Genomic DNA, 24,439 nt, shown 5'->3' with positions numbered 1-24,439 from the left:
AGACAGATGGATTCTAACTTTCAGGTTGGCCTGGGTTATATAGTAGATGTAGTCTCAAAAGTAGGAGAGAGAACAAGAAAAGTGAAAGGAAAAAAAGAAAGAAAGAAAAAGAAAGAAAGAAAGAAAGAAAGAAAGAAAGAAAGAAAGAAAGAGGCTTGCACACTTGCCTAGGGTTCCAGAGTAAAGGCTGGAACTGAGAGGCTGCTTACCCTCTTCCAGAAGGCTTTGGTGGGGCCTGTGCAGCAGTCCCCAGACTTGGGAAGTCAAAGCAAAAGGATCAAGAGTTCAAGGTCATTCTTGGCTGTGTACTGAACCCAAGGCTATCCTGGGCTCCCCCTTCCCTTCCCTTCCCTCCCCTCCCCTTCTTCCCTTCCCCTCGCCTTTTTTCCTTCCCCTTCCCTTTTCCCTTTCCCCTCCCCTTTTCCCCTACCCTTCCCCTCCCCTTTTCCCCTTCCCCTTCCCCTTCTTCCCCTTCCCTTTTCTGTAATCAGCCCAACTTCCCTCCTTCCTTCCCTCCCTCCCTCCCTCCCTCCCTCCCTCCCTCCCTCCCTCCTTCCCTCCCTCCCTTCCTTCCTTCTTTCTCTCTTTTAGCAAGGTTTCCCTTCCATAGCCCCATCTGTTCTGAAATGTCCTGTGTGTCCCAGGCTGAATGGGAGCATTCTAGTCCTCCTACCACAGTCTCCTGAGAACTGGGATCACACCCATGTATCAGCAAGGTGGCCCATCTTAAATTTATATCCTTGAGACATTTAATATTTTCAAAAATTTCCTTTGGAAGAATCTCTTATCTGCTTAAAATCTTAAATTGATAATTCAGAATATCCACCAGGAGATATATATATTTAATTTGGGTTCACAGTCTATCTGTGTAACATGATATGCCTGTGAATATCAGGACCAAAAGCAGAAACTGTGGAAACGGTGACCGTCTGTTCACCCTGCTCCCCTCTCTTCCCCGACTTGGAATGAACAAGTACAACTCAGTGATGTCACTGTCCTGTGAAAATGGATTCCTTCCTCTCCCTCCTCCATCAGAAATGCAGATTACAGGCTTTTCAGGAGACACCTTAAACATAAGTTAGACCCAGTCAAAGGTGTTGTTTCATTTCCTCCCAGACGACCTTATACACAGCACAGGGCAGAAAGTCGATGTGCTTATCCTGAAACACTGAAACCAAAAGTTGGTTGGTTTAGAAAAGAACTTGTCGCTATTGTTAACATGGCGTGTAAGAATGCCAGTGTGTCACAGGACGACATGGTGACACATAGTGACTTGGAAGGTAGTTTTTCTCCCCTCTAGCCATCTGTCTTCACCTCATTTGCTGTTCTTAATAGAAAATTTACTCTTCTTTAGAAATATTTGGAAGCAATGCAGTCAAGCTATATTATGGTACCTTTAAGCATACTTTAGTGCTTTCATTGATGATAGAGGTATAGTTGATGTAGTAGTTTGCTAACAGTTAAAATATGTTTGTGTGTGTGCTAGCTACAACTTATTATTGTGTGATTTGTATAGTGATCTTCACATGTGTATGCAGTTAACAAGGGATGCTCAACTCTAAGCAACAATCCTGTGTTTGACTTCTCACTGTCAGTCTGGGGAATTATTAGCAAAGTATTTCTTCTGAGCATGAAAACATATTAACATGTGAGGTTTGTATTTGAAATTCAGGCATAATTTCAAGTGTTCACTGCTAATGTGGCTCTTAATTAAAGCAAAGTTAGTTGATTAAAAGATATGTTAAAAATTATTAGTTTACTAAAAAAACTAGTTCCAGGTCCCCCAGGGCAGTATTTCCTGCTGCAGCTTGTCCTGGGCTAGGGCAGGTGTCTTCAACTTAGTTAAATTTGCTGACAGCAGGTCTGCCAGACTGCCGCTGGTCTTTCCAGGTTATAAACAGTGAGCTTTTGTGCCTTGGTTTTTTGGCTCTAAAATGGCACTGCTAGTGTTTGTGCTGGTAGTATCAGTTGGGAGCTGACTGTTTAAACAGTGTTTGAGGTTACCGTCTGTAATTGTAGTTTATATGCAGGATTCCCTTCAAATCCAGGAGAGGGAGGAGGCCCTCACCTGGGCTGTCTAGTTTGGGTTTCGATGGCTTGTTCTCGGAAGCTAGCAATTGTGGAGTGCTTTTCCCGTGGTTTATCTGGTTATCAGTTGGTTGGGCCTGGGTCTGAAGCATCTTTAATTCACCTAGGAATACAGTGACTGGAGGGTTTCTCTAAACTTGGGAACCTCTATACCTGTGGCAATCCAGAAACAGAGTATAGGTTGATTTATTAAACGATATAATCAAGTGCTAGGCAAATAAAAGATGTGAAATAAAAACCCACTGAAAGATTTCAGTGTAATCATTTCCACTGTTTCCTTTGCAAGTTTCTCTCCTCAACTGCAGGCCCGTTTCATACATATAGTTTTACCGACAGAACTTCAGATTTAATCTCACGGAGCACGGGAGCTGCTGCTTCTTGTTGAACCACAGCGATCAGCAACGAGAAATGTACTGTAGATTGCCAGTGGTGTCTCAATTAAAAATCCCCGGAACAAAGCTCCACCGACAGTTGGCTTGGGCATGGTGGTTTGAGAGAGTTCCCTCACCAAGGAGCAGGAAAGCCCAGGAGTGGCTTTGCACACTGCCGTCTCATACAGGCCTGTTGGTTCCAGAAAGTTCATTGAGATGGGCAGAACCACCAGAAGCTGTGCAGGCTCTGTGCATGCTTGTGCCAGAGGCACTGTCACTACTTGTTGGGGGTCATCCCCGTTTCTGCTGTCACCTGTTGTCAGAGGGGAGAAGCAAGGTTCTTTAGCTTAGGGCTGTATTTGGAGGGGGGAGTGCTTTGAGGGTAAGGAGTTGGACCTTAGAATAATGCCTCCCTCTGTTTCCTGTAACATTTCTTTCTGTGAAAAAAAAAATACAAAAAACAAAAAACAGTCACCTTTTCATTGCTGCAGGGTAAACAGGGCATCTGTAGTTCCAGATCAGAACCATAGGAGCTTCTTGGGGCCTTTGGAGCTTGTGAAGCAACAGGCAGTTCCTCTGTAGTGGTGTCCTTTGTGAGTGTGCTGTAGTGGTTGGTGTTCCGGGTGAGCGCTCCCCTCTGGTACTTTCCAGGTAACCATTTTTTTCCCCCAGCTTCCACCTGCCAGGAATGTAGCATTTTTATGATCCTCCACCCCTTTCTCTAGATGCGTATTTGAGACCCTTCCTTGTGCAAGGAACTGTAGGCAAATTTAGGCTGCATGAGTCAGATGGAGCTCACGGTGCCAGACACTCATTTGTGCGGTTCGAGTCTGCTCAGTTCCCAGGCCTGGCTCCTGCTTTTCTCTGCCTCCGCATGCTTAGTGAAGGTGGGGGCACACGCCTGTACTCCAGCCGCCACCCTCTTTCCGTGGTGTTCTTTATTAAGGACTGGGACACGTGCTTGGGTCTGACTTTCAGCCAGGGTAGATGGGAACTGTATTTTTTGTGAAATAAAATAGTTCAGGTAACGTACCTTACAGGCTTGTTTTAGTGCGTTTCAACAAAATATGGTAATGGCATCTGTGGTCCATGTCGCTTACCATTTAAGACTCCAGCCCACAGTCTGTCTTCAAGGAGACGGGTTCTGCATTTATTCGGGAAATCAGGCTAAAGAGAGGACATTTGAAAAAGAAGCATGGTTCTGAATTTAGAACCCACTTCTAGTCCTTTCCTTATACTTGCCCATGAAACTTCCTGTTCTCACCGCTCCCATGAAAGACCTCATCTTTGACAAATTTCATGTCCTTACTTTGCGCAGATTCTCGGTAGTTTTCCTCTCAAGTATATATTACAACTATTCCTTGCTGTGTTTGGGTGATATTTTACTTGTGCTTTTGTACCCGTGCTCCAAGTTTCCCGGAACCTTTTGTCCTGTTTATTTTGATTTACCACCTTTCTCAGCACAGAGTTGGTCCTCAGTAATTATTACCTGAGCAATTGGTGGAATGGATTTACTCCAGCCAACCGTTAATGGAAAACCAATTCGGCAGGCCACCCTCTCATTACTTCTGTTCCTTCTGTGTTCTTTCTCTCAAGGTTCCATGTCTGTCATATTTGCACATCCTTCTCAGTGTGCCCATAGAGCTGTGCTTTTAGTCTTTGTGGGCCAGTTGCTATGAAGGCTTTCCTAGAGCCCTGCACGTTTGCGGCTCGAATGTGCTGGGAGGTGCACATTTGAAGAGGAAGGTCTGAGCCTGGAGGCTGGCAGACAGGTGCACAGCCTGCATCAGTTCTCTCTGTGTTATCTCTCTAGGTGGGAAAAAGGATTTGAGATTTTCTCCTGAATTCTAATGAATACTTCCAAACCACTATCCTGTTTCCGTTTTTAAGTGACAGCATTTGTGAAGGAGCTTCCGTGCTGTTTGACACCTTGGGCGTTAGAATGCAGATAGGTGGAGGTAGCCCAGCCTGCCTGACTTAGAAGAACAACCCGAATGTAATGTTTGTGAGTCCATTCATAAAGAGTGATACATTCATCTAAACATTGTACTTCTTCCCCTCCCCTCCCCTCCCTTCCCTTCCCTTCCACTTCTCTCCTCTCTTTTCCTGTTCTTTCCTTTGTGTTTTTAAAAAGTAGAATCTTTCCTTGCAGTCCACACTGGCTTCCATTTTGGGATTCTCCTGCCTCAGTCTCTCCAGTGCTGGCATCTCAGGTGCTGGCTCATTTTGACTTCTCTGGAGACTTTATATTTCCACTTTGGCCTTTAACTTGATCCTTGAAAAATGGCATCATTAGCTGAGTGTGACAGAACAACCCTGTAATTCCAATCCTCAGAAGGCTGAGGCAGGGGAATCTTTTTTCCTTTTTCCTTTTTTTTTCTTTTTTAAAGAAGTTTATATATGTGTTTTGTCTGCATGTGTATGTCTGCACACCATGCATATGCAGGGTGCTCAGAAGCTAGAAGAGGGCATTGGATGCCCTGGAACCGCAGTGATAGGTGGTTGGGAGCAGCCATATGGGTGCTGGGCATTGAATCTGGGTTCTCTGCAAGAAGAGCGACTGCTCATGACTGCTTGGCTTCTTTCCATTCCCAGGCTGGGTCATACCGACTGCTGACATGGCGTTAGGGTCATACATCTTCCAACTGTGGTGTTCTGTATCAGTTTCCCCTTAGTCTGTTTTTATGTTGTACCCTTGTTTCCCTAGGCATCCCATTTCGAAGTTAGCTTCTGTGTTTCTCTGCTTTCTAGAGAAATTATGCAAACCTTTCTTTGGCATCCTGAGGAGCCTTTCTGTTACTTCCCTTCTGGCAGTTGCTGCCTTTTCCTTTCCAGGACCACCCAGGGGGAAGCAAAACTGACAGCTGTGGGTGTAGTCAGCTACGTCTGTCCTCAACATAGGACCATGAGTCCTGTCACACTGAATTTCCAGCCCTTGGGAGGTGGAGGGCGGGGCCTCTGAAGCTTAAGCCATCCTTGTCTAGTATCATGGACAAAGCCAGCCTAGGCGGCAGGAGACCCTGCCGGCATCAGTTAACCTGTTCTGTTGCTGTGACAGTGTACCTGGCGGAAGCAAGTTACGAAAGGCTGTATTTAGCTCACAGTTCCTAAGCGTGGTCTGTGAAGGTAGGAAGCCATAGCAGGAATCTAAGGCAGCTGGGCACATCCATCCTTTCTATAGCAAAGCAGCAGAGGACGACAGGCTGTTTCTCAGTTTGCTTTCTCCTAGTTATTCAGTTCAGGATCTCAGCCCATAGGATGATCGCCCACAGGAAAGTGGGCTGTTCACTTCAGTTAACGTAATCCCTCACGGGCAGGTGCAGAACTTGTCTTCTAGGCCATTCTATCTCCAGTTAAGGTAACAACATCAGGCATCAAACTATCTCAGAAAGAAAGAAAGGAAATTCAACATAAAAAGCAAAACTAGTATTTTGAAATTCCCAGTACATTAGTATCAATACTTTTGAATTGATAGCTTTTACATAAAAACTTAAAAAGATTGTTTATAATGCATGATTTTGACATAACTCTTAAATTTTATGTTGAATATTTTAGTTCTTCCAGTTTCACTCTTTATTACAGGTGTGTGTGTGTGTGTGTGTGTGTGTGTGTGTGTGTTAACTTCGATATACAAACTAATAAGATGAGAAGGGACCACAATGTTTTTTGATGTGGAATGGGGCAAGTCAACAGCTCAGTTTATGTTGAGCTGTCCTACAGCAAAACAGTTTTTCTCATAAATGCAGGGGCTGGGGATACAGGTAAATTGGTAAGTGCTAAAGACCTGAATCAGATCCTGAGAACATGTATGTGTTTATGTATGTGTCTGTGTACATGTCTATATGTATGTCTGTACATGCCTACACATAAATATATGTGTGTATATATCCAAACACACACATATCTAGAGATAGAAAATGTATGCACATATGCACACATACATAGACACATAGACACATACATGCATACACACATACATACATGCATACATACATACATACATGCATGCATACACACATATGCCAGGCGTATTGATACATTTACAATCTCCGTGCTGGCAAAGCAGAGACAAGACACATCCTAGGGGCTCTTTTGGTCCATAAGAGACCCTGCCTCAGTGGCTCCTAAAGAACACCTAAGGTTGTCCACTGGCTTCTGCCAGCACACATGCACCAGTGTGTAGCCCTGCTCATATGAACGTGTGTATACTCACATATATGACAGACATCAGACATTTGGTATTCTGGGTTAATCATTAATATTCTGTTAATTGTTGACAAATATTCTAGAATGAACTTCCTAGACCCATTTAATTAACCAGATTCCTTTCAACATATGCTTGTTGTTGACCTGCTTTGACAGCTATGAACAGAGTGAAAATGTCTCCTTCTTAGAGGAGCTGTGCTTTCATACGTGTTGCTTTGAAAAGTCAGCACCAAATAACGTCAGATGTCTCCTTTTATAAAAGTCACGTAGGATATAGAAGGTAGTGGGAGAAAACCTCTTTCCTTCATATTTTCCTCTTGAATACATTTCACAATTGGTTAAATCAAATGATGCTGCCTGCTGTTCACCTGTGCTGTGCAAATGTAATCAGTTATGGAAATGGCAAAGTAAGCAAGGGCATCTGGTCAAAGATCTACGCTCAGAACCAAGTACAGTGTGATGCAGGGCACATTAATAGACTTCTCTGGGTCTTAGTTTTCTTGCCCAGAAGACGAGATGAAATACGAATGATCCTTTTAGCAGGAGAGCTTTTGGAGTGCTAGAGAAACAAAGTTTACTTCTTGATTTCTGGATAAGCTACTTTCGTTCACACCGTTCAATTATCCCTTTACTTATAGCCTCTTTCATCCATCTCTCCCGGGTCAGCCGTCTCTCCCAGGTCAGTCGTCTGCAGTGGCTTCCTCTACGTTTTAACTGATGAATGGAGAAAGGCTTTCGACACAGATGACAGCTTTAGTTTCTGGGTCAGCTTGCAAACCTGAGGCATAAAAATCCTCAATGGTTTTGACAAGGGAGCGGAGTGTACATTACAAGATAGTGTGGCCTTTCAACATTTTCCATGTTTTACTGGATGTGTATTTCCGGGACAAAATTTATTTTTGTCTGATTTTGTTTTCCTTTTGATACAGGATCTACTCTCGTCCAGGCTAGTCTTGAACTCACAATGTTGCCAGGGATGGACTTGTACCCTCACCTCCTTAAAGCAGGCATTAAGAAAGCACTGTGTTTTGATAAAATGAGCAACACTTTTTTAATTTACTAATCAAAGGTGAAATATAATCAATGAAGAAGTTATCACATCTGCTCAGTAGCCGATTAGCTTTGAGGAGGGAAGCTTGCTCCACGGGCCTTGGCTCATCTGGGGCAGTGATTTGTTTTGAGCAAGTAATGTTAGATTCTGTCATAGCGGGGAAACAATTACTTGCCCATAGCACGATCAGTATGAGAAACCACAAGAAGCCACGTGATTTAGCAAGATGTCAGGAGACGTGGCTCCAATTCCTGATGAAACTGGATGTTCTTCGTGTGCTCTCGGTGGGCATCAAGGCACACTCCCGAAACCCCAGCATTCTTTGGGCACATCTCAAAAACGAACGGAATAAAATACACATTTATTTTATAAAACCAAGTGGTGCATAGCTGGCTTCTGACTCCTCTTCCACCCTAACCCTCTGAAATCAAGGCTGGGATGTAGACTTTCTGTTCTCATTTCTAAAACTTTTGGATTGGGCCACAAGAGACCAAAGTCAGAACACGAAGTTGCTCCAGTTTGGATTTCTTGTTTCAGTTTTTATTCTTCTGTCCAAAAACAATGAGTATGTCGCCAGCTGGGCTGAGTCTGAGGAAAGTGTAAAGCAGGAGTCTACAGCAGCGCGTCTTTGATGTACATGCCTGGCTTGTGTGTACCTCAGAAAGCCTTTGTATGTGAAAGATGACAGGATGCTCTGTTGTAGCCCAAGTGGAAGGGCCAGGAGACAGTTCCTTTTGATTTCCACTGTGAAGATACAGTCCTCTAATAACGAGAATGTTGGCTTTCCACGTGAGTGCTTTCCACGTTTGTAGATGTGGGTGCTGGAAAGCCCGAGTTAAAGCACCCAGCACTCAGGTTTATATTTAGTGATAGCATTCTTACTATAACCACTTACGTGGTTTCCCTCAGTTCCCCAAGTAGGCCTCCTCATCTACAGTGTTGTAATATAGATTGGATAAAGTTTGTCCTCCAGAATCTCTGACTAGAAAAATCTCTGAAAATCAAAACAGATTTATTTTGTGAATTTTGCCTCAGTAAATTTAATGGCACATCAGCGTGAAGGAACCTGAGGTTATTGAAGTTTGCCTTAAGCAAGGTAATGAGAAATCAGGGCAGCCACGCATCTCCTTGTGGATAGCTTTTCCTTTAGAGACAGCATCTGACAATGTAGCCATGGCTGGCATGGAACTTTACTATGTAGAACAGACTGCTATCAAGCTTGTGTTTCTCCTCCAGTCTGTGTCTCTCAAATGTTGAGGTAGCAAGTAGGTACCATGAAACCTGACTCACCATGGTTGTTTTGTTGAGACAGGATCTCACGTAGACCAAGCTATCCCCAAATTCCTGTATGTGAGGCTGGCCTTGAACTCCTGATATTTCTACGCCACCCCTCCAGTGTTATAGCAGTTCATATTTGTTTTAATCCCAGTGTCTCACGGAGATTTGATGTAACATACTTTCTAAAAGATGAAACTTTTAGAAATGAACTGTCAAAGTGTGAACACTTTGATTTTTCCAAGTGCATCTGACTGCTAAGGTTTCACAGCACAGAGATTCTTTTTAATTTTTTCATTTTTTTTATTAACTTGAGTATTTCTTATATACATTTCCAGTGTTATTCCCTTTCCCAGTTTCCGGGCAAACATCCCCCTCCCCCCTCCCCTTCCTTATGGGTGTTCCCCTCCCAACCCTCCCCCCATTCCCGCCCTCCCCCCAACAGTCTAGTTCACTGGGGGTTCAGTCTTAGCAGGACCCAGGGCTTCCCCTTCCACTGGTGCTCTTACTAGGATATTCATTGCTACCTATGGGGTCAGAGTCCAGGGTCAGTCCATGTATAGTCTTTAGGTAGTGGCTTAGTCCCTGGAAGCTCTGGTTGCTTGGCATTGTTGTACATATGGGGTCTCGAGCCCCTTCAAGCTCTTCCAGTCCTTTCTCTGATTCCTTCAACGGGGGTCCTATTCTCAGTTCAGTGGTTCAGCACAGAGATTCTTACACAGCGCAGGCGCAGTGCTGGTCTTTACCATCGTCTCTTTCCACAGTAAGAACACTGCCTACTCATTGCTAGCGGTGGAAATGAAATAGATCTCCGGAAAGAAGTAAATAGGCATTTAGTGACTGCCCCTCAGAAAGGATGACATGAGAGGAAGAGGACTACGTTCTATGTGAGGACAAACTGAAGAAACACAAAGCCATCATTCTTATTTACACAGAGCGTAATAATGTGCAGTGAACATTACTTGGAATGTTTATAACCATGTTTCTGCTGAAGGTATAACTGAACATTGTGTTCTGTACACACACGTTAAAGAAGGCTTTACAAAATTCTGAAAACGTGACGTTTGCATGAAGACCTAATTAAAGGACTGCTGGGGTCATTTGGTATGGCTGAATTACTTGGCTTGGACACCTAGTGGTGTAAGTTGTCATTTGAATGACAGATGCAAACCCAGACAATAACATTGACTGGGCAGCCCTTAGCTACCTTTCCTCATTGTTGTTGGAACTGTAGGAGCTGGGACTGAACAGTTCTTGCAAAGCAATGCCTTTTTATTTCTGGTCCGTGGTCAGAGGTGACTGACCCCAAATGGGTGAAAATCTGCCTTCTGATATACTGTCAGTTCAAGTCTTTAACAGGCAAGGGAAAGTCCAGATTAATTCCAGCACATGTGTTTCATTTTGTTGAATTTCCTTTCAAGACAAAATCTCACCATGTACTCCAGGCTGGCTTCCAACTTGCTGTATAGCCCTCCTTGGCCTTAAATTCAATATTATGTAAGCCTCCCAAATTCTGAGATTGAAGATATCATACCTGGCTCCTTATAACCACTTTGTAAAAAAATATTCTTTTATTACCTACCCACCATCCAACCATCCAACTAACCAACCCTTTTTGGTTTTTAAAATTCTTAATTGAGTAGTCCTTTTTAAAGCTCTTAAATTGTCCTATGATTTGTTGACTTTAATAACACTGTCATAAGCAGTCAATTCTTGAAAAATTATACCCAGAAATAGATAGCAGTATTTACTGCTACATCTCTTAACTACACTAAGGGACAGGAATTGTGGCTGTTGAATCACTTACCAAATGGCCCATCAGCTTATTGACTCATAGCTTCACAATTTGTGTGATCTATGCTAGCAGTTTGTTCATGGGTGTTATCACTCATTAACAATTTAATATCTTTTTCCTCTTGTCCCATCTTGTATTGTAAGAGGCTTCTTTTAATATCCAGTTATGATCCTTATTTTCTCATCAGGTCAGAGACCCTGCATTCCATACAGATGTGGCTCCCACGCTTGTCCACTATTTCTTTCTATCTGTTTCTTTGCCAAGGTCTGGAGAATTCTCAGACGCTGTCTGTCCTCTTCCCGTTTCAAAGCCTCCTGTCAGTGGCTCTGTCCACATAGACATTTCCTTACTTTCCCATACTCTCAGTGGTAATCAGTTGTCCTTGCCAAGGAGGAAGGGGAACACGATTTGTTTCGTTATGGAGATATCTTTATAGATATTTGGAAGTCTTAATGGAGCCTGTAGTTTAAATAATATTTAAGTATGGTGAAAGTGATCAAAAGTTTTTGAAAATCTAACTTCAGCTTCTGTTTTCACTGAAAGATTTATTTATTTTTTTACCTCATTTAGATGTTGATCTTCCTATCTGTTGGTTCATGTGAAAGTCAAACTGTCTCCTAGTGGATCTTTTTTGGGGATAGAGGATTGAGGCCAGGAAGCCTCATGGGGGAAATTCATCTTTCCTCTCAGTTGTAGTTATAGCTCAGTGGCCCTGCCAAGAACAGAAGGGACAGATTGGGTGGTGTAGATGTGGGATGGCAGTTCTTCCTTTTGGCTGTCTCCAGCAGATTATGTCAGGAGGTCTATTCATGATTCTTCATGATAACAGGGCATTGATGGGTTGCTGAAAACCCCACAATCATTTTATACTTATTGTTTGAAATGTACTTACTGTAGCATAAATTTGTTTCTCCTTCCTGTTTCATGTTCTCAGATCTGGTCTCAAGGATGCTAGGGTACATTTTCCGTCTCAGATTAACTGAAAAACTAAGTGTTAGGCATCCTGTGGAGAGAGGGGTATTAACATTCTCATCATTAGTCTTTCTTTATAGTCTGCATTCTGAGACGTTTCTTCATTGAGTTTTCTGGACCGATGGGTGTATTTGTCTTTGGAAATAAAGGGTGACTTGTGGATTCTAGAGTTTCCCTGTTTCAGTAAGGATGGCAACACATGGGTTTTCTCTAAGCATGCAGTGTATAAAAAGAGAAGGTGAGACAATGGGATATTTTTGCTCATCTTAAAATTTAAATCACAGCAAACATGATTAAAATATGCAAAACCAACTTCCAGAGAAATCTATTCCAGAGTAATGTTAGTATCAGAGTTCCAAGTATCATTATCACCGCTATGTGCTATGGTTGATTGTTATGACAGAACTTCATCTTGGACAGAAAGATGTGATGATTAAGAGAACCTCTTCCCTCCCCCTCCCCTCCCCTCCCCTCCCCTCCCCTCTCCTCCTTTCCCTTCCCCTCCCCTCCCCTCCCCTCCCCTCCCCTCCCCTCTGACTATGCAGCCCAGGTTGGTCAGGAACTCAAGCACCTGCTTTAGCCTCTCCAATGCCAGGGTTCCGTGTGAGCATTCAGTCTACCCAGATACAAGGATATTTTCATGGGCTCAGTGGCTTCCAGTGAGCTTCTCTGCAGGAACAGTGCTGTAATTAGATTCTAGTGTGTTCCTTCGCAGTTCCCACTGGAGCCTGTTAAAACAATGTGTGTTCTGTAACTTATTTTATGAATAGTAATATGACCTACAAATATTGACCATCATGGCTTTGAATTACACCTTCTGTTTGTTAAGCATTTATAATGTTGCAAATATCAAGTGTAGTGTACCTCGTGATTTTGGGCCTGTTGAATTATAGATGGACAGATTTATAAATAGAAGACGTGACTCCTTTGTCCTCATTTCACATTATAGAGTGTAATAAAATTCTGTTATCATGATTTATTTCACCTACACTGTAAACTAAGTTATGTCTCTTCGTCTGTTCCTCTGAGTGGAAGGCAACTCCGGAGTGAACATACTTGTCATAATTTGCTATAGGTTGTTTATCTTCTGCAGGGATAAAGTCTATTTCTTTCCAGCCATGACTTAAGATTCATTAAATGTCATTGCAAAGGAGCTAAATGTTTTTATATTTTGAACACCTCTTAGGATATACATATATATCTAGAATCAGGAATTCAACAAGATACGCAGAGAAACTAGATGTCATAAGGGAAATAAACATTAATGTGAGTAATAGTCTCGGAGGGCTGGGAAGATGGTTCTGTGGTTGAGTATGCACATGTTACTCTTCCATAGTACATAGTTCAGTTCCTAGCGTCACATCAGGTGACCCACAAATGCCTGTTACTCTTGGCTTCCTTGAGTACCTAAAAACGCCCCCCCTCTCTGTCTCTCTCTGTCTCTCTCTGTCTCTCTCTGTCTCTTTCTGTCTCTCTCTGTCTCTGTCTCTGTCTCTCTCTCTGTCTCTCTCTCTCTCTCTGTCTCTCTCTCTCTCTCTCTCTCTCTCTCTCTCTCTCTCTCTCTCTCTCTCTCTCACACACACACCACAAAATAAAAATCTTAAAAACAGGTAAATAAATAAATGGATGGATGGATGGATGGATGGATGGATGGATGGGTAGATGGATGGAGCGATGGATGGATGGATGGATGGATGGATGGATGGATGGATGGATGGAGCATTCCAGGAAGGTTTGAGATGAGGAAAGGTTGATTAGTGCTGAGTGGGTCAGTTTGGTTAGTGGAGTAGGATCTCTGAATGCCTAAGAAAGTGAACGTAATTTAGTTCCTGAAGGATGAGTCCTTTAGGTCGAAGCCAGGAGATAAAGGTTCCCAGAGTTTATTAGGGTATACAGTCTCGTGTGAACTGTGGAATGTAATTTTAGCATTAAATTTAGCGTTTTCCCCTGTGAATGTATTTATAAAGTATATTTTAAGATGATTAATAAAGAAACAAAAAAGCAAACTATCATCAATGCATGCGTGCGCACATACAAAAATGTAAAAAAGGGTTTAAAAAAGAACCAAAGTATTTAAAGTCGTGTCTTCTGTGTTTATATGGTTGCCTTAATCCCAACTTAAAGCCCAAGTTAATCTAAAATAAGGAGATATTTACTTTTGGATTCTAGATTACAGATGCTGCTTTCATGGTTTATATGAGAACCATAGCTGCAGACCATCACGGAGGTGCATATTTTCTAGCACACAAATTCATTTGTAGAGCCGAGGAACTGCTTGTGTCCGCACCAGTTTCTTACAGCTGATGGCCAGTTTTCCAGTGGAAGATATAGAGTTTGTCAATTTTCAAGTTAAGTTTTTTCTTAGATGGTTTCCCCTGTGATAATCAGTAATTTTTCAGACAGGGAGTGGTGATGCTTACCTATGACACCAGCACTGAGCTCACTGAGCAGCACCGGAGGCTGAGCTCCTCCTCCTCTCCTAGCCTCTGAGATCAACAGTGTGTTTTCTGCTTGTGCAGTGAGGAAGCCTCCATGCCAGCGCTCCACTGAGATGCACATGCAGACCATTGTCAGAGTCCTAGTGTTGTCAGAACTTGCCTTTTCCTTCCTAGAAACAAACAGCTGCCCGTCTTAGTTGTTTTTGGCTTTGAGGCATTGCATAATCACTGGCTTAAGAGTGAATTGTATTCATTAATTGAATGCTCATCAATTAACTTCATGATCAAAATATGTCAGTGTAATTGTACTTTTTTTGCCTTAAGCTTGTGCTAAGAAAACATTTTCAAAAGCTTAGGAAACAGTAAAACCATCATGTTTTCAGTAGGCTACTCACAACTGATTTGGAGACTGAAAGCTGGGACACACCCTGTTGGGTTGATTGATATCTTCCCCAGAGAGTGCAATCTAAAAGGAAGCAAGAGAAGTGTTGAGGGGTCTGTGGCTTTCTAAACCCAACTCAACATACACAGAAGGTCTGGAAGACTAACTTAGAGAGACAGACATTTGTGGTCCTTTTTTTTTTTTTTTTTTTAGGTAACCTTTGTATTTATTATTCTTAGGTCATAAATTCTCTTGAAGTTCAGAAAATTAAGTCACTACAATATTCTGTACATCAAATTCACTCAGCATAAGGCATAACATTAAAATGTATATTAAAATTAGTATTCAATGTAAATTAGGATGTCCTTGTTTAATACTGTAAATTCTGATACTTTCAGTTTGACAAAAATATTTCCTGTTGGCTTAACTCAATAAAAAGAATGTCATGGTTCATGAGTTAAAAGTTTAGAATGAGATTTGATGAGGGAATCTGTCTCTGTCTTTGAAGTTTTCTTCAGTTTCAGTCTCTCTCTCTCTCTCTCTCTCTCTCGCTCTCTCGCTCTCTCGCTCTGTGTGTGTGTGTGTGTGTGTAGTCTCTGTGTGTCTGTGTTTGTGTGTACAGTCTCTCTGTCTCTGTCTCTGTGTGTCTTTGTGTGTGTGTACAGTCTCTCTCTCTCTCTCTGTGTGTAGTCTCTCTGTGTGTCTTTATGTGTGTGTATAGTCTCTCTCTCTCTGTCTCTGTGTGTGTGTGTGTGTGTGTGTGTAGTCTCTCTCTGTGTGTCTGTGTGTGTGTACAGTCTCTCTCTCTCTCTGTCTCTCTCTCTGTGTGTGTATGTATAGTCTCTCTGTGTGTCTTTATGTGTGTGTATAGTCTCTCTCTCTCTGTCTCTGTGTGTGTGTGTGTGTGTGTGTGTAGTCTCCGTGTGTCTGTGTGTGTGTGTACAGTCTCTCTGTCTCTCTCTGTGTGTGTATGTGTAGTCTCTCTGTGTGTCTTTATGTGTGTGTATAGTCTCTCTCTCTGTCTCTGTGTGTGTGTGTGTGTGTAGTCTCTCTCTGTGTGTCTGTGTGTGTGTGTACAGTCTCTCTCTCTCTCTTTGTGTGTGTGTGTAGTCTCTCTGTGTGTCTTTGTGTGTGTGTATACAGTCTCTCTCTCTTTCTCTCTCTGTCTCTCTCTCTGTGTGTGTGTGTGTGTGTGTGTGTGTGTGTTTACAGCAGACACTTTATGGTGTTGGTCTTTCCTACCTTTACATGGATTCAAGAGATTGAGCTCAGATTGTCAGGATTGAACAGCAAGCAGTTTTATCTGCTGACCCATTTTACTGTTTTGTTGTTGTTTGTTTGTTTGTTTGTTTGTTTGTTTGAAATAGACAATTATGTTCCCCCAACTGGCTTCAAACCACCCTGTACTAGAGCATGACCTTGAACTTGTGACCCTTCTGTCCGTACCTCCAGACTGTGCCACCACATCTAGGTATCGCAGTGCTGGAATCAAACCGGGGCCTTCTTGCCTCAGCTGCATCATCAGCCCTCAGGATCTGTCTCTGATTGGTTTGTTCAGTGAGCTTCTTCTCCTACCTCATGAGGGGATTTCTTTTTTCATACAGCCTTTAAAGTGAAGCTGGGCAGGGAAAGCCATGGAGGGATTTTGAGGAGACCTGGTATTATCTGTCGCTGTGGAATTGTGTTTCTACACAGTCTTTATTGTGAGGCTGGGCAGGAAGTAGAGAATGAACTCATTTTCACTGATTTAGTCTCATCACACAAGCAGCCTTGCTCTGCACACCACCCTCCATGTAACCCTCCGACAGCACTCAGTGGTAGATGGTGTCTCCCTAACCAAATAAACAGGAGAGCTAACTGCTCTCTAATGCAGAGCACAGTTCTAGCTCACCATAAGCTAAATAAAACCCACACTTTCCACTTTCTCTTCATTCACGGGTTGCTCTTCAAGTTTTGAATGCTTGTTATTAGTTGTAAAGTCATTCTGAGTAAGCTTATTTAGCATTGAAAGATAAAAGAATTTGTATATTATAAATAAACTCAAATATAGTGCTCTCTGTGGTAAGTACACTCTTGTACTTTAAATATACTGTAGACTTTTGTATGAAACTAAGATATTGTAAACATAATAAAGACAAAAGTTCAGCTGTTTGGAGACAAAACAATAGTGTGCATCAGTATTAATCACCAGGAAGGAAACAGGGCCTTGTGCATTCATAGACTTACGGGAGAAGCAGGTGGGAGTGAGTCTTGCAAGTGGGTGTGTAATTTCAAACGGTGACTGCTCCGACTGAGGTCCACAAGCCTGGGAAGAGATAAGAACGCATTTGCTCAAGCGGCACATTTGAGCTGAGATCTCAGAGGCAAAAGTCGAGGAAGCAAGACCCAGAATTCCAGACAGGGATGGGGCATGCTCAAGAACTGGGCCTTGCCTAAACAAAACTCTAAACCAACACAGCCCAACTCAGATGGCCCAGCAGAGCTCTTGCCTGGAAAGTCTGACTGACAACCTGAGACCTGCATTTGATTACTGGAACCCACATAAAGTTGGAAAGAGAGAACCAACTTCCCACAGTTTTCCCTGGCTTTCATTTGCATGCTTTGGGAAGCCTCACACACTCATTATAAACACCCAGGAATAATAAATAAGTTAAAACCACTTGAGAAGAATTGGTTTTTGATGTTTGTATGTGCATGCGTGCGTGTGTGTATGTGTTTCATCCGCACATATGTGTGTCTATGGCATGCATGTCTGATGCTTGTAGAGGACAAAGACATCATTGGATCTTCTGGAACTGGAGTCCCAGAAGATTATGTACCGGGACCCAAACCTGGCTCAACTGCAGGAGTAGAACTTGCTGCTGACTCCTAAGCTGTCTTTTCCAGCTCTGTCTTCCTTTGCTTTGTTTCGTTCTGGCTGGGTTATCTGGAAAACACAGAGCAGTGACGGGAGATGGGATGAGACTGCTTGGCAGCATGGCGCACGGCCTGGAGTCGCTGTTGAGAACGCTTTTGATACTCTATAAGAAGCGAACTTGTCACAAACTCACTTTAGGTACCGTAATCCTTTGAGGGATTTGCTCAGATGTTATAATGCTGCCCCTGGTGTTTATCTCTCGAGTGTTGATAGTATTTCTCCAGTCATTTCCTGCCATGCAAAAGCTTGACTTCATGGATAGAACTGTTCTCTTTTATTCAGTCTCTCAGCCCTGGTATGCTGTGTATACAGCTGCGTTTTTTTTTTTTTTTTTTTTTTTTTTTTTTTTACTTTTATGACCACTTGGAGGTTCAGATATAAAACACTGAAGGTAAAGGCCTGTAAATCTGAGTGACTGTTCATCACTTGAATATTAAATTCATTTTGGTTGCACACTGTGCAGAAGAGAAAAGCCTAGAGATTACTTTTTGAGGGCAAAATATGGAAATAATTATGTAACCAGTTTCTCACAAATGTTAAGTATTGGGCGATGGCATATTCTGCCTGGTGTTTTATGTGAACAGTACTGATTCTCCTATTTTTTGGTATGGGGGCCTTCAGCAACCAGGGTAGACACTCTTCTTCTTAGTTATACCCCAGCCCTGGGATCTGTCTGTCTGTCCGTCCGTCTTATGCATTTTGAGACAGAGTCTCAAGCTCTGGCCGTTCCAGGTTTATTCTTGTGAACGCAGGCTGGCCTTGAACTCAGAGACACACTATCCTCTGCCTGCCGAGTGCTGGGATTAAAGGTGTGTGCAGCTATACCTGGCTGGCACCTATCTCTTGATGAATTTGCATCTGCTTCTTTTTCTGTCTCCATTTACATATGCTGCTGACTCTGGTATGTGACTGCAGATGTCATAAATGAAAGAAGCAAACTGCACTCCTCAAAGCAGTGGTGTTAATTAACTGCAGTAGCATCCACCTTCCTGAGAAAGAAGGCGCTTTCAATTTTAGCTCCACCCAGAGGATGATCTCTTAGAAATCTAAGTGTTTACCTCTGGTCCAGAAGTGAGGACTTTCATCCAACTGTCCTCTCACTTTAAACACAAACAGGAAACACAAACAGGAAAATCATTTCTTTATGTTGGTCATGTTATTTCATCCCTTCAAAGTATAATAGGTTTAAAATTATCAGAATGTTCTAGAAATGGGAAGATCTATGATTGATTACTTTAATATTTGGTCAGCATCTCCAGTCCTTTGCAGCGGCCGATCATTTATCTAATTAGCTCAAGGATATGTTTCCTGCAGTGAAAAGTCTGTCCAGTAGTCCCGATGCTGAGGAAAGGCGGGGCAGACATTAGCTCAGGGGCCAGGGAGTTTCTCCATTGCCACTGGTGGGTTTAACTTAGGGTGTTTAGTTCATTCGAGGATTTGGAATATTTAAACAGTTCCCAATCAAACATTTTTCCATCTGACACTGGTGGTTTTCCACTAGCCCGCTTGAATTGAGGAGAAATGATATTTCTTTCCCTACGTTTTCAAAATGGTAGCAGTTTACATAAAAACTTTAACGTGTAGTATACCCCTGACACACAACTTGCTAATTAATGTTGAATTGCTATAGAAACTGTACAGAAAATGACTAGCGCTTCCATTTTTTACTTATTTATTTCTAAGTCCTTCCGTCTTGCGTACCGTTGGGTTTTAGCTCATACCCTAGGGGAGCTCTGCAAGCCACCTGCTACCATCATTTTGTAGACTTGAAAATGCGAGTCTCAGAGATTGTGTGATGGTGACATCCAGAGTCCAGCTTACTTTTTCACATCACAGGAGGCTCAGATGGCATGTGAGAGAGAAGTCTCAGACGCACTGTTTTTGGTTATTGCACATATGTGCACAGTGTAAGGCTGCAGGCAACATTTTCATAAAAATATAAATTCCCCCTTAGGTAGCAAATTGCTGTAGTGTTATGCTCAGGGAATTTGAAAACTATAGCCTGTGCATCCTTCCGTCTTCAAAATTACATGTTGGGTGGTATGTCACCATGTCCCGGCCCTGAGAATTTGAGAATCAAAATAGTCGTTCTTTCCCTAAGGTCTGGAGGAGATTCAGTGCCCGGGTCGAGTGGTACCTTCAGGAAGGAAGCTGCCCTTCTGTCGTGGTGGTCAGGGAAGTTGGTGAGGAACTTGGCCTGGGATTGAGTCTTGAAGGTGCATGAGACGTACACCAGGCAAATAATGCTTTGTAGGAGTAATAGTAATACTTCCTGAGTAACTCGTGTGTCTGTCTTACTGGTCTTACCCCCTTTAGAACACATATTGTCTCAAATCTATACAATCTGGGGTGTGTGTGTGTGTGTGTGTGTGTGTGTGTGTGTGTGTGTGTGTGTACACATGTGAGAGAGAGAGAGAGAGAGAGAGAGAGAGAGAGAGAGAGAGAGAGAGAGAGAGAGAGAGAGAGAAGGAAGAGAGATAGGTCTTAGTAATGAGGGGAAAAGAGCTCGTCATTCAGGAACCTGATTAAAGCCTCTCCCCAGTTGAGTATGATTTCTTCCAGCACAATTAATATTTGCTGTGGAATGGCCTATGATGAAGTCAAAGATCCTGCTTTTTCTGGGGGAAAATCAGTGATGTGTCTGCAGCCACCACTGCCATGGAGCGATGCCTGTCACCCAGCATGGCTGTAGTGTAAATAGAATGTGTGAACAGCACTAGTGTCTTGTCTCACTACACGGTGCAGTTGTACTGTATGCAGGGAGACTCTTTCATTCAGAACTTTAGGGAGGGAGAGGGAGCCACTCTTCTCAAGCAGTATTTCTGGAAGTATATATTTGTAATACATATATATTTATTATGGAATCATGTCTCATCATAGCAAATGTGTTTCTTTTACTGTGTCGGAAATACCTCCTTGTTTTGAAAATAACAATTTTTCTCCTTTTGCTGAGGGTGATTTGAATCTCATATCTCCTTGTCTCCATCTCTTACATTCTGGAATTCCAGATTTGAAAGTATTCTTAGGGTAAGAATGTAAAGCAACTGGTAGAATGCTTGCCTGGCATGTCCCAAGCCTGAGGCCAGTCCTTAGCACTGCATAAAACTGATATGCCATCTCAGAGTTGAAAGTAAGATAGCAAGTTCAAGATCATCTTTAGGTCTACATGGAGTTCAAGACCTTGCTTTGAAAACAAAGTCTTCTATCCCACTCACTGCCTTTTAAGTTGGCCTAGGGTTATAATTCTGTTTATACAAACTAATACTTAGGAGAGTGGGCACTTACAATCTCATCCTTACTGTGCATGTGTGTACCACAGCACGAGTATGGAATTCGTACTCATAAAACTTCTCTCCCTCCTCTCCATGTTGGTTCTGGGGATCAAACTCAAGGTGTCAAACTTGTGTTGTTTGGTGGCCCGTGCCATTACCTGCTTAGTTACCTCTCTTACCAGCCCTCATTTGTTTATTCTAAGTAGTGTTTTTCTTGATATCTTCGTAGATTTCCCCCCACTTCTATAATGGCATCATTATTATAAATTATAGAACTGTGAGACTAATAGAGCAAAAATCCCCAGTGGACTGCGGACTTATGGGATCTTTCTAGCATATTGGTAGGTTAGGCTTGGCCGAAGTGAGAGTTGTCTGAGTCCTTTTGTCTGGATGCAGGTACTGTGGGTCTGTATGTGGGTCGCTAGTGGGAGAAATAGTTGAAATGCCCAAGGGAGTAACCAAATGGCAGTCTCCTTTACCTTAATAAGAAATGAAATGATTTGACAGCCAGAGGGCAAATTGTTATAGGTTTTAGAAATTTGTCATGATTTAGAAAAGAAAAGAGAAACCAGAGGAATCTACGAGACGTAGGGTCTAGGGTCACTGGGCACAGCCTTTAATAGCTGATGTTGCGGGCCTTGCCTGTCCATGTGTGTCCACACAGCTTAGTGTCCTTTCGGCAGCTGTCAGGGGTCTAGGGGACAGTGCCGAGCACAACCCAATCTACCATTTGGAGCCTTTGGGGCAAGGTTGGAGCATCACAGTGAAGGAGCTAAAGGTACTGTAGAGAGCATTTATCTAGAGCCAGGCAGAGGATGGCCTGAAACCTGGACAGCCCAGTGAAGACCGAAGGAGTGAAAACACTGGAGGAATCAGAGCTGAAGAGTAGAACAGGAAGGTTTGACTTTGTATAAGAGATGCCGTTCTACCGTCAGGTCCAGACCCAGGGTCTGGAGAGGAGGCTGAGGTGAACAAGGCCTTGGGTCTCTATGCAGCTTAGCATTGTCCTGATGTCTTACTGATCTGGGTGATGGCAGGGTATCAGGGAAGTGGGAAAGTGCAGTAGAATCTCCTCGTCCTGGTGTTACACAGCAATCCCAGCTAGTGATTGGTGAAGAATGGGGAACACTGGCCTTTGACCTAGGCAATTGGTGATGCTTTCTTGGGAAATGAAACATGATAATGAGTGAAAAGGTGAATGTCTCTGGTTTTGAACGGGATCAAACAAGCAAACTGCCCTGAGTAGTCAGTCCCTAAGGCACTTAGGGTGAGCCTCGGTTGGGATCCAAGGGTAGGTCCCTTTCCCTCAGCAGTACCAAGGAGGCAGAAAGCTTAGCCTGTATGGCGGTGGTGAGGGTCGTTTCTGTTGGTGTTTTCAGCCTCTCATGTCCGGGTGAGCAAAGAATCTTGGGACCTGCATTAACTTCTGCATTTTGCTTTTTTTGTGTGTGAATTCTAGAAATCAGATGTAACTAGGAGCTGAGAGCTTTCAAGGCTCTATTATTAGGAAATGTGATTTAGATATCGGGAAGGAGGCAAAAGAGGCAGCTCACAGGACAATGCTGGATTTTGCTTGTTCTATTAAACCGTGGGTCTTGTGGAGAGAAAAAAAAAGAGCCCAGGTCCCAGAAATTTTGCTTTGCAGATGGCCATGGTGTTTGGGGGTCTATTATAAAATACAGGTATTGCATTTAGCACCCGTGATGTGTCTCTCCTGATCTAAAATTCCTTTATTTTCAGTCTGGGTTCTCACTTCTATTTTAAGACCCCGTCTTCTGTTACCTCATGTATTAGCTACCTTTCCCATGCTGTGATAAAACACTGTGACCAAAGCAGCTTACAAAGGGAAAGGTTCACCTGGCTACGGATCCAGAAGGCTAAGAGTTCACCACAGCAAGGAGACACAAAAGCAAGTGGCAGTCCTGGTGGCTGTCACAGCTGGCTGACAGCTCACATCTTGAACTGCAAGCACAGAAGGTCACAAAGTCCACCTCCAGTGGCATAACTTCATCTAGCAAGGACACTTCTCCTAAGTGCGACGAATTAGATACCAAATATTCATACGCAACTTAAATATTGCTTATTAAAACCACCAACTTCCATCTTTTAAGTTTTTTTGAAAATTACTATCATTATTGTTTATTATTGTTATTTTGAGACAAGGTCTTTCCCTGCATCCCTGCCTTGCTTTAAACTTGACTAACAAACCTGTCATCTTTCTACTATTTTTAAATAGTTTTCTTAAGGCTTAGAAGGTGGGGATGAGGAGAAAGTTTGTGTCTTTGGTCTCTCCATTAGATGATTCAGGAGGAAAAGGATACAAGGTGCAAATGATGAATTTAAATGCAGGAATGACCCTGGGAATGGTTCCAGTAATAGGAGTAAAACCCGCGTGTAAGGTTAGGTATAGGCGGAACATTGCATGGCTCCTTTCTGATGGCCTTCTGGCTCCGCCGTTGAGCGAAGTCTTTCCTCGGGCCAAATACTATCAGAGGAATTACCCAAGCAATAGAAAAAAATTTATGGATTCCAGCTTATGCTTCTGACCCGAAGCACCTCAAGCTGCAGTCCCATATATAGATCATACCAAACAACATGTCAACTGACCTGAAGTTCTCTGACAAAGCTCTTTAATATATTCACCACACAGCATAATCCAGGACTAGGAGGGCATTTCCCCCGAGTCTACAGCTTGCTCCATGGTTTTCTCCTGTCATCTTTTATTTTGAGCTCGTCAGTATCCCACTTGCAGCGTGTACAGCATTCATTATGTACAGCACATTCTAGCCCTACTCTGGAAGCTACTTCAGGTTTTGCCCTCTGCCTCACTCCCACCCCTGCCTGCCACCCATTTGGCCCTACCCATTAGAGTCTTGAGCTTAATCATCCTTGTCTGCTTGTGCTCGATTGTTTCCCTTAGAATTCTGCAAGCTACAGAGTGAAACTGATTAAGATTTTACAGGCCTGGTGATTTTCCTGCTGGTATTCACCCAGAGATCAGGCTTTAGGCCAGGGAGCCGACGAGTCATTCTGCAAGGCTGTTGTTTTCTGCTTGATTCTTGAAAAATTAGGCCTGGTCATGAACATGGGACCGTCCCCCACCCCAATTTTATGAGGCCATTAGCACCTTAAAGTAAAACTGTCAGTGTTGGCTTTAGTTTCTGATAAATAATATATTCCTTTTTTCATAAGTCAAATTGAATTCTCCAGAGAACATCCATTCATGTAAAACTCCTGTTATTTTTAGTGCTTGAGGCTCAGTGTGGCGATGCACGCTTAATCCCAGCATTCTGGAGATGGGGGCCAGTACAAGGGTCAATATCAAAGTCTCCCTGTGCTACATACTGATCTTGAGGCTAGCTTTGAGTTCCCTGAGACTATGTGTCCACAAAACGAAACAAGACAACCAGAAAGAACGGGAGCTGGGCTAAAATTCCTGAGTGACTGCTGCTGAACGACTGGTGGCATAATGGGACCTTGCACCGAGCCATCACAGAAGACCTGGGGGGGATAGACGTAAAATCTCCAGGCTCTCTGAACTGAGACTGAAGTTGAGTTTTTTATAAGTGACTTTTTCTATATTAGCTAGCTAGTAAGTCTCCAAGCAACAACCGGGCTTATGCTAGTCTATAGCAGACTCCCAGACTGGACAATGACAGAGGAATGGACTAA

The 24,439-nt window shown here is 42.9% G+C and overlaps 2 protein-coding genes across 18 annotated transcripts in view; one reads left to right on the top strand and one right to left on the bottom strand.

The window, feature by feature from the left end:
* The window catches only part of Parp8 (poly (ADP-ribose) polymerase family, member 8), a 172,395-nt gene that overhangs the window by 59,955 nt on the left and 88,001 nt on the right, over positions 1–24,439 (top strand).
* LOC147996082 (uncharacterized) lies at positions 4,846–23,563 on the bottom strand. Of its 9 annotated transcripts, none has more exons than XR_015670934.1 (8): positions 23,375–23,556; positions 16,805–16,883; positions 14,592–14,662; positions 14,179–14,366; positions 12,330–12,486; positions 11,679–11,789; positions 11,348–11,498; positions 9,300–11,245 (listed from the first exon to the last, which is right to left on the bottom strand). XR_015670934.1 is itself a non-coding variant. In XM_087636197.1 (8 exons), exons 3-6 carry the CDS (start codon positions 16,043–16,045, stop codon positions 12,455–12,457), a joined length of 312 nt encoding a protein of 103 aa, XP_087492323.1. In that variant the 5' UTR covers positions 16,046–16,196; positions 16,805–16,883; positions 23,375–23,552; the 3' UTR covers positions 11,431–11,498; positions 11,679–11,789; positions 12,330–12,454. The 9 variants fall into 9 exon arrangements, 4 of the variants coding, with proteins under 4 accessions (XP_087492322.1, XP_087492323.1, XP_087492329.1 ...); XM_087636197.1 differs by lacking the exon at positions 9,300–11,245 and adding an exon at positions 16,025–16,196 and having other exon boundaries at positions 11,431–11,498; positions 23,375–23,552; XM_087636203.1 differs by lacking the exon at positions 9,300–11,245 and adding an exon at positions 17,410–17,504 and having other exon boundaries at positions 11,431–11,498; positions 23,375–23,482.

The sequence above is a fragment of the Rattus norvegicus genome, chromosome 2 (assembly GCF_021556685.1).
Source record: "Rattus norvegicus strain SHRSP/BbbUtx chromosome 2, alternate assembly SHRSP_T2T, whole genome shotgun sequence".
NCBI lineage: Eukaryota > Metazoa > Chordata > Mammalia > Rodentia > Muridae > Rattus > Rattus norvegicus.
The sequence above is the reverse complement of the archived record's forward strand: the minus strand, read 5'-3'. Positions and strand labels throughout refer to the sequence as shown.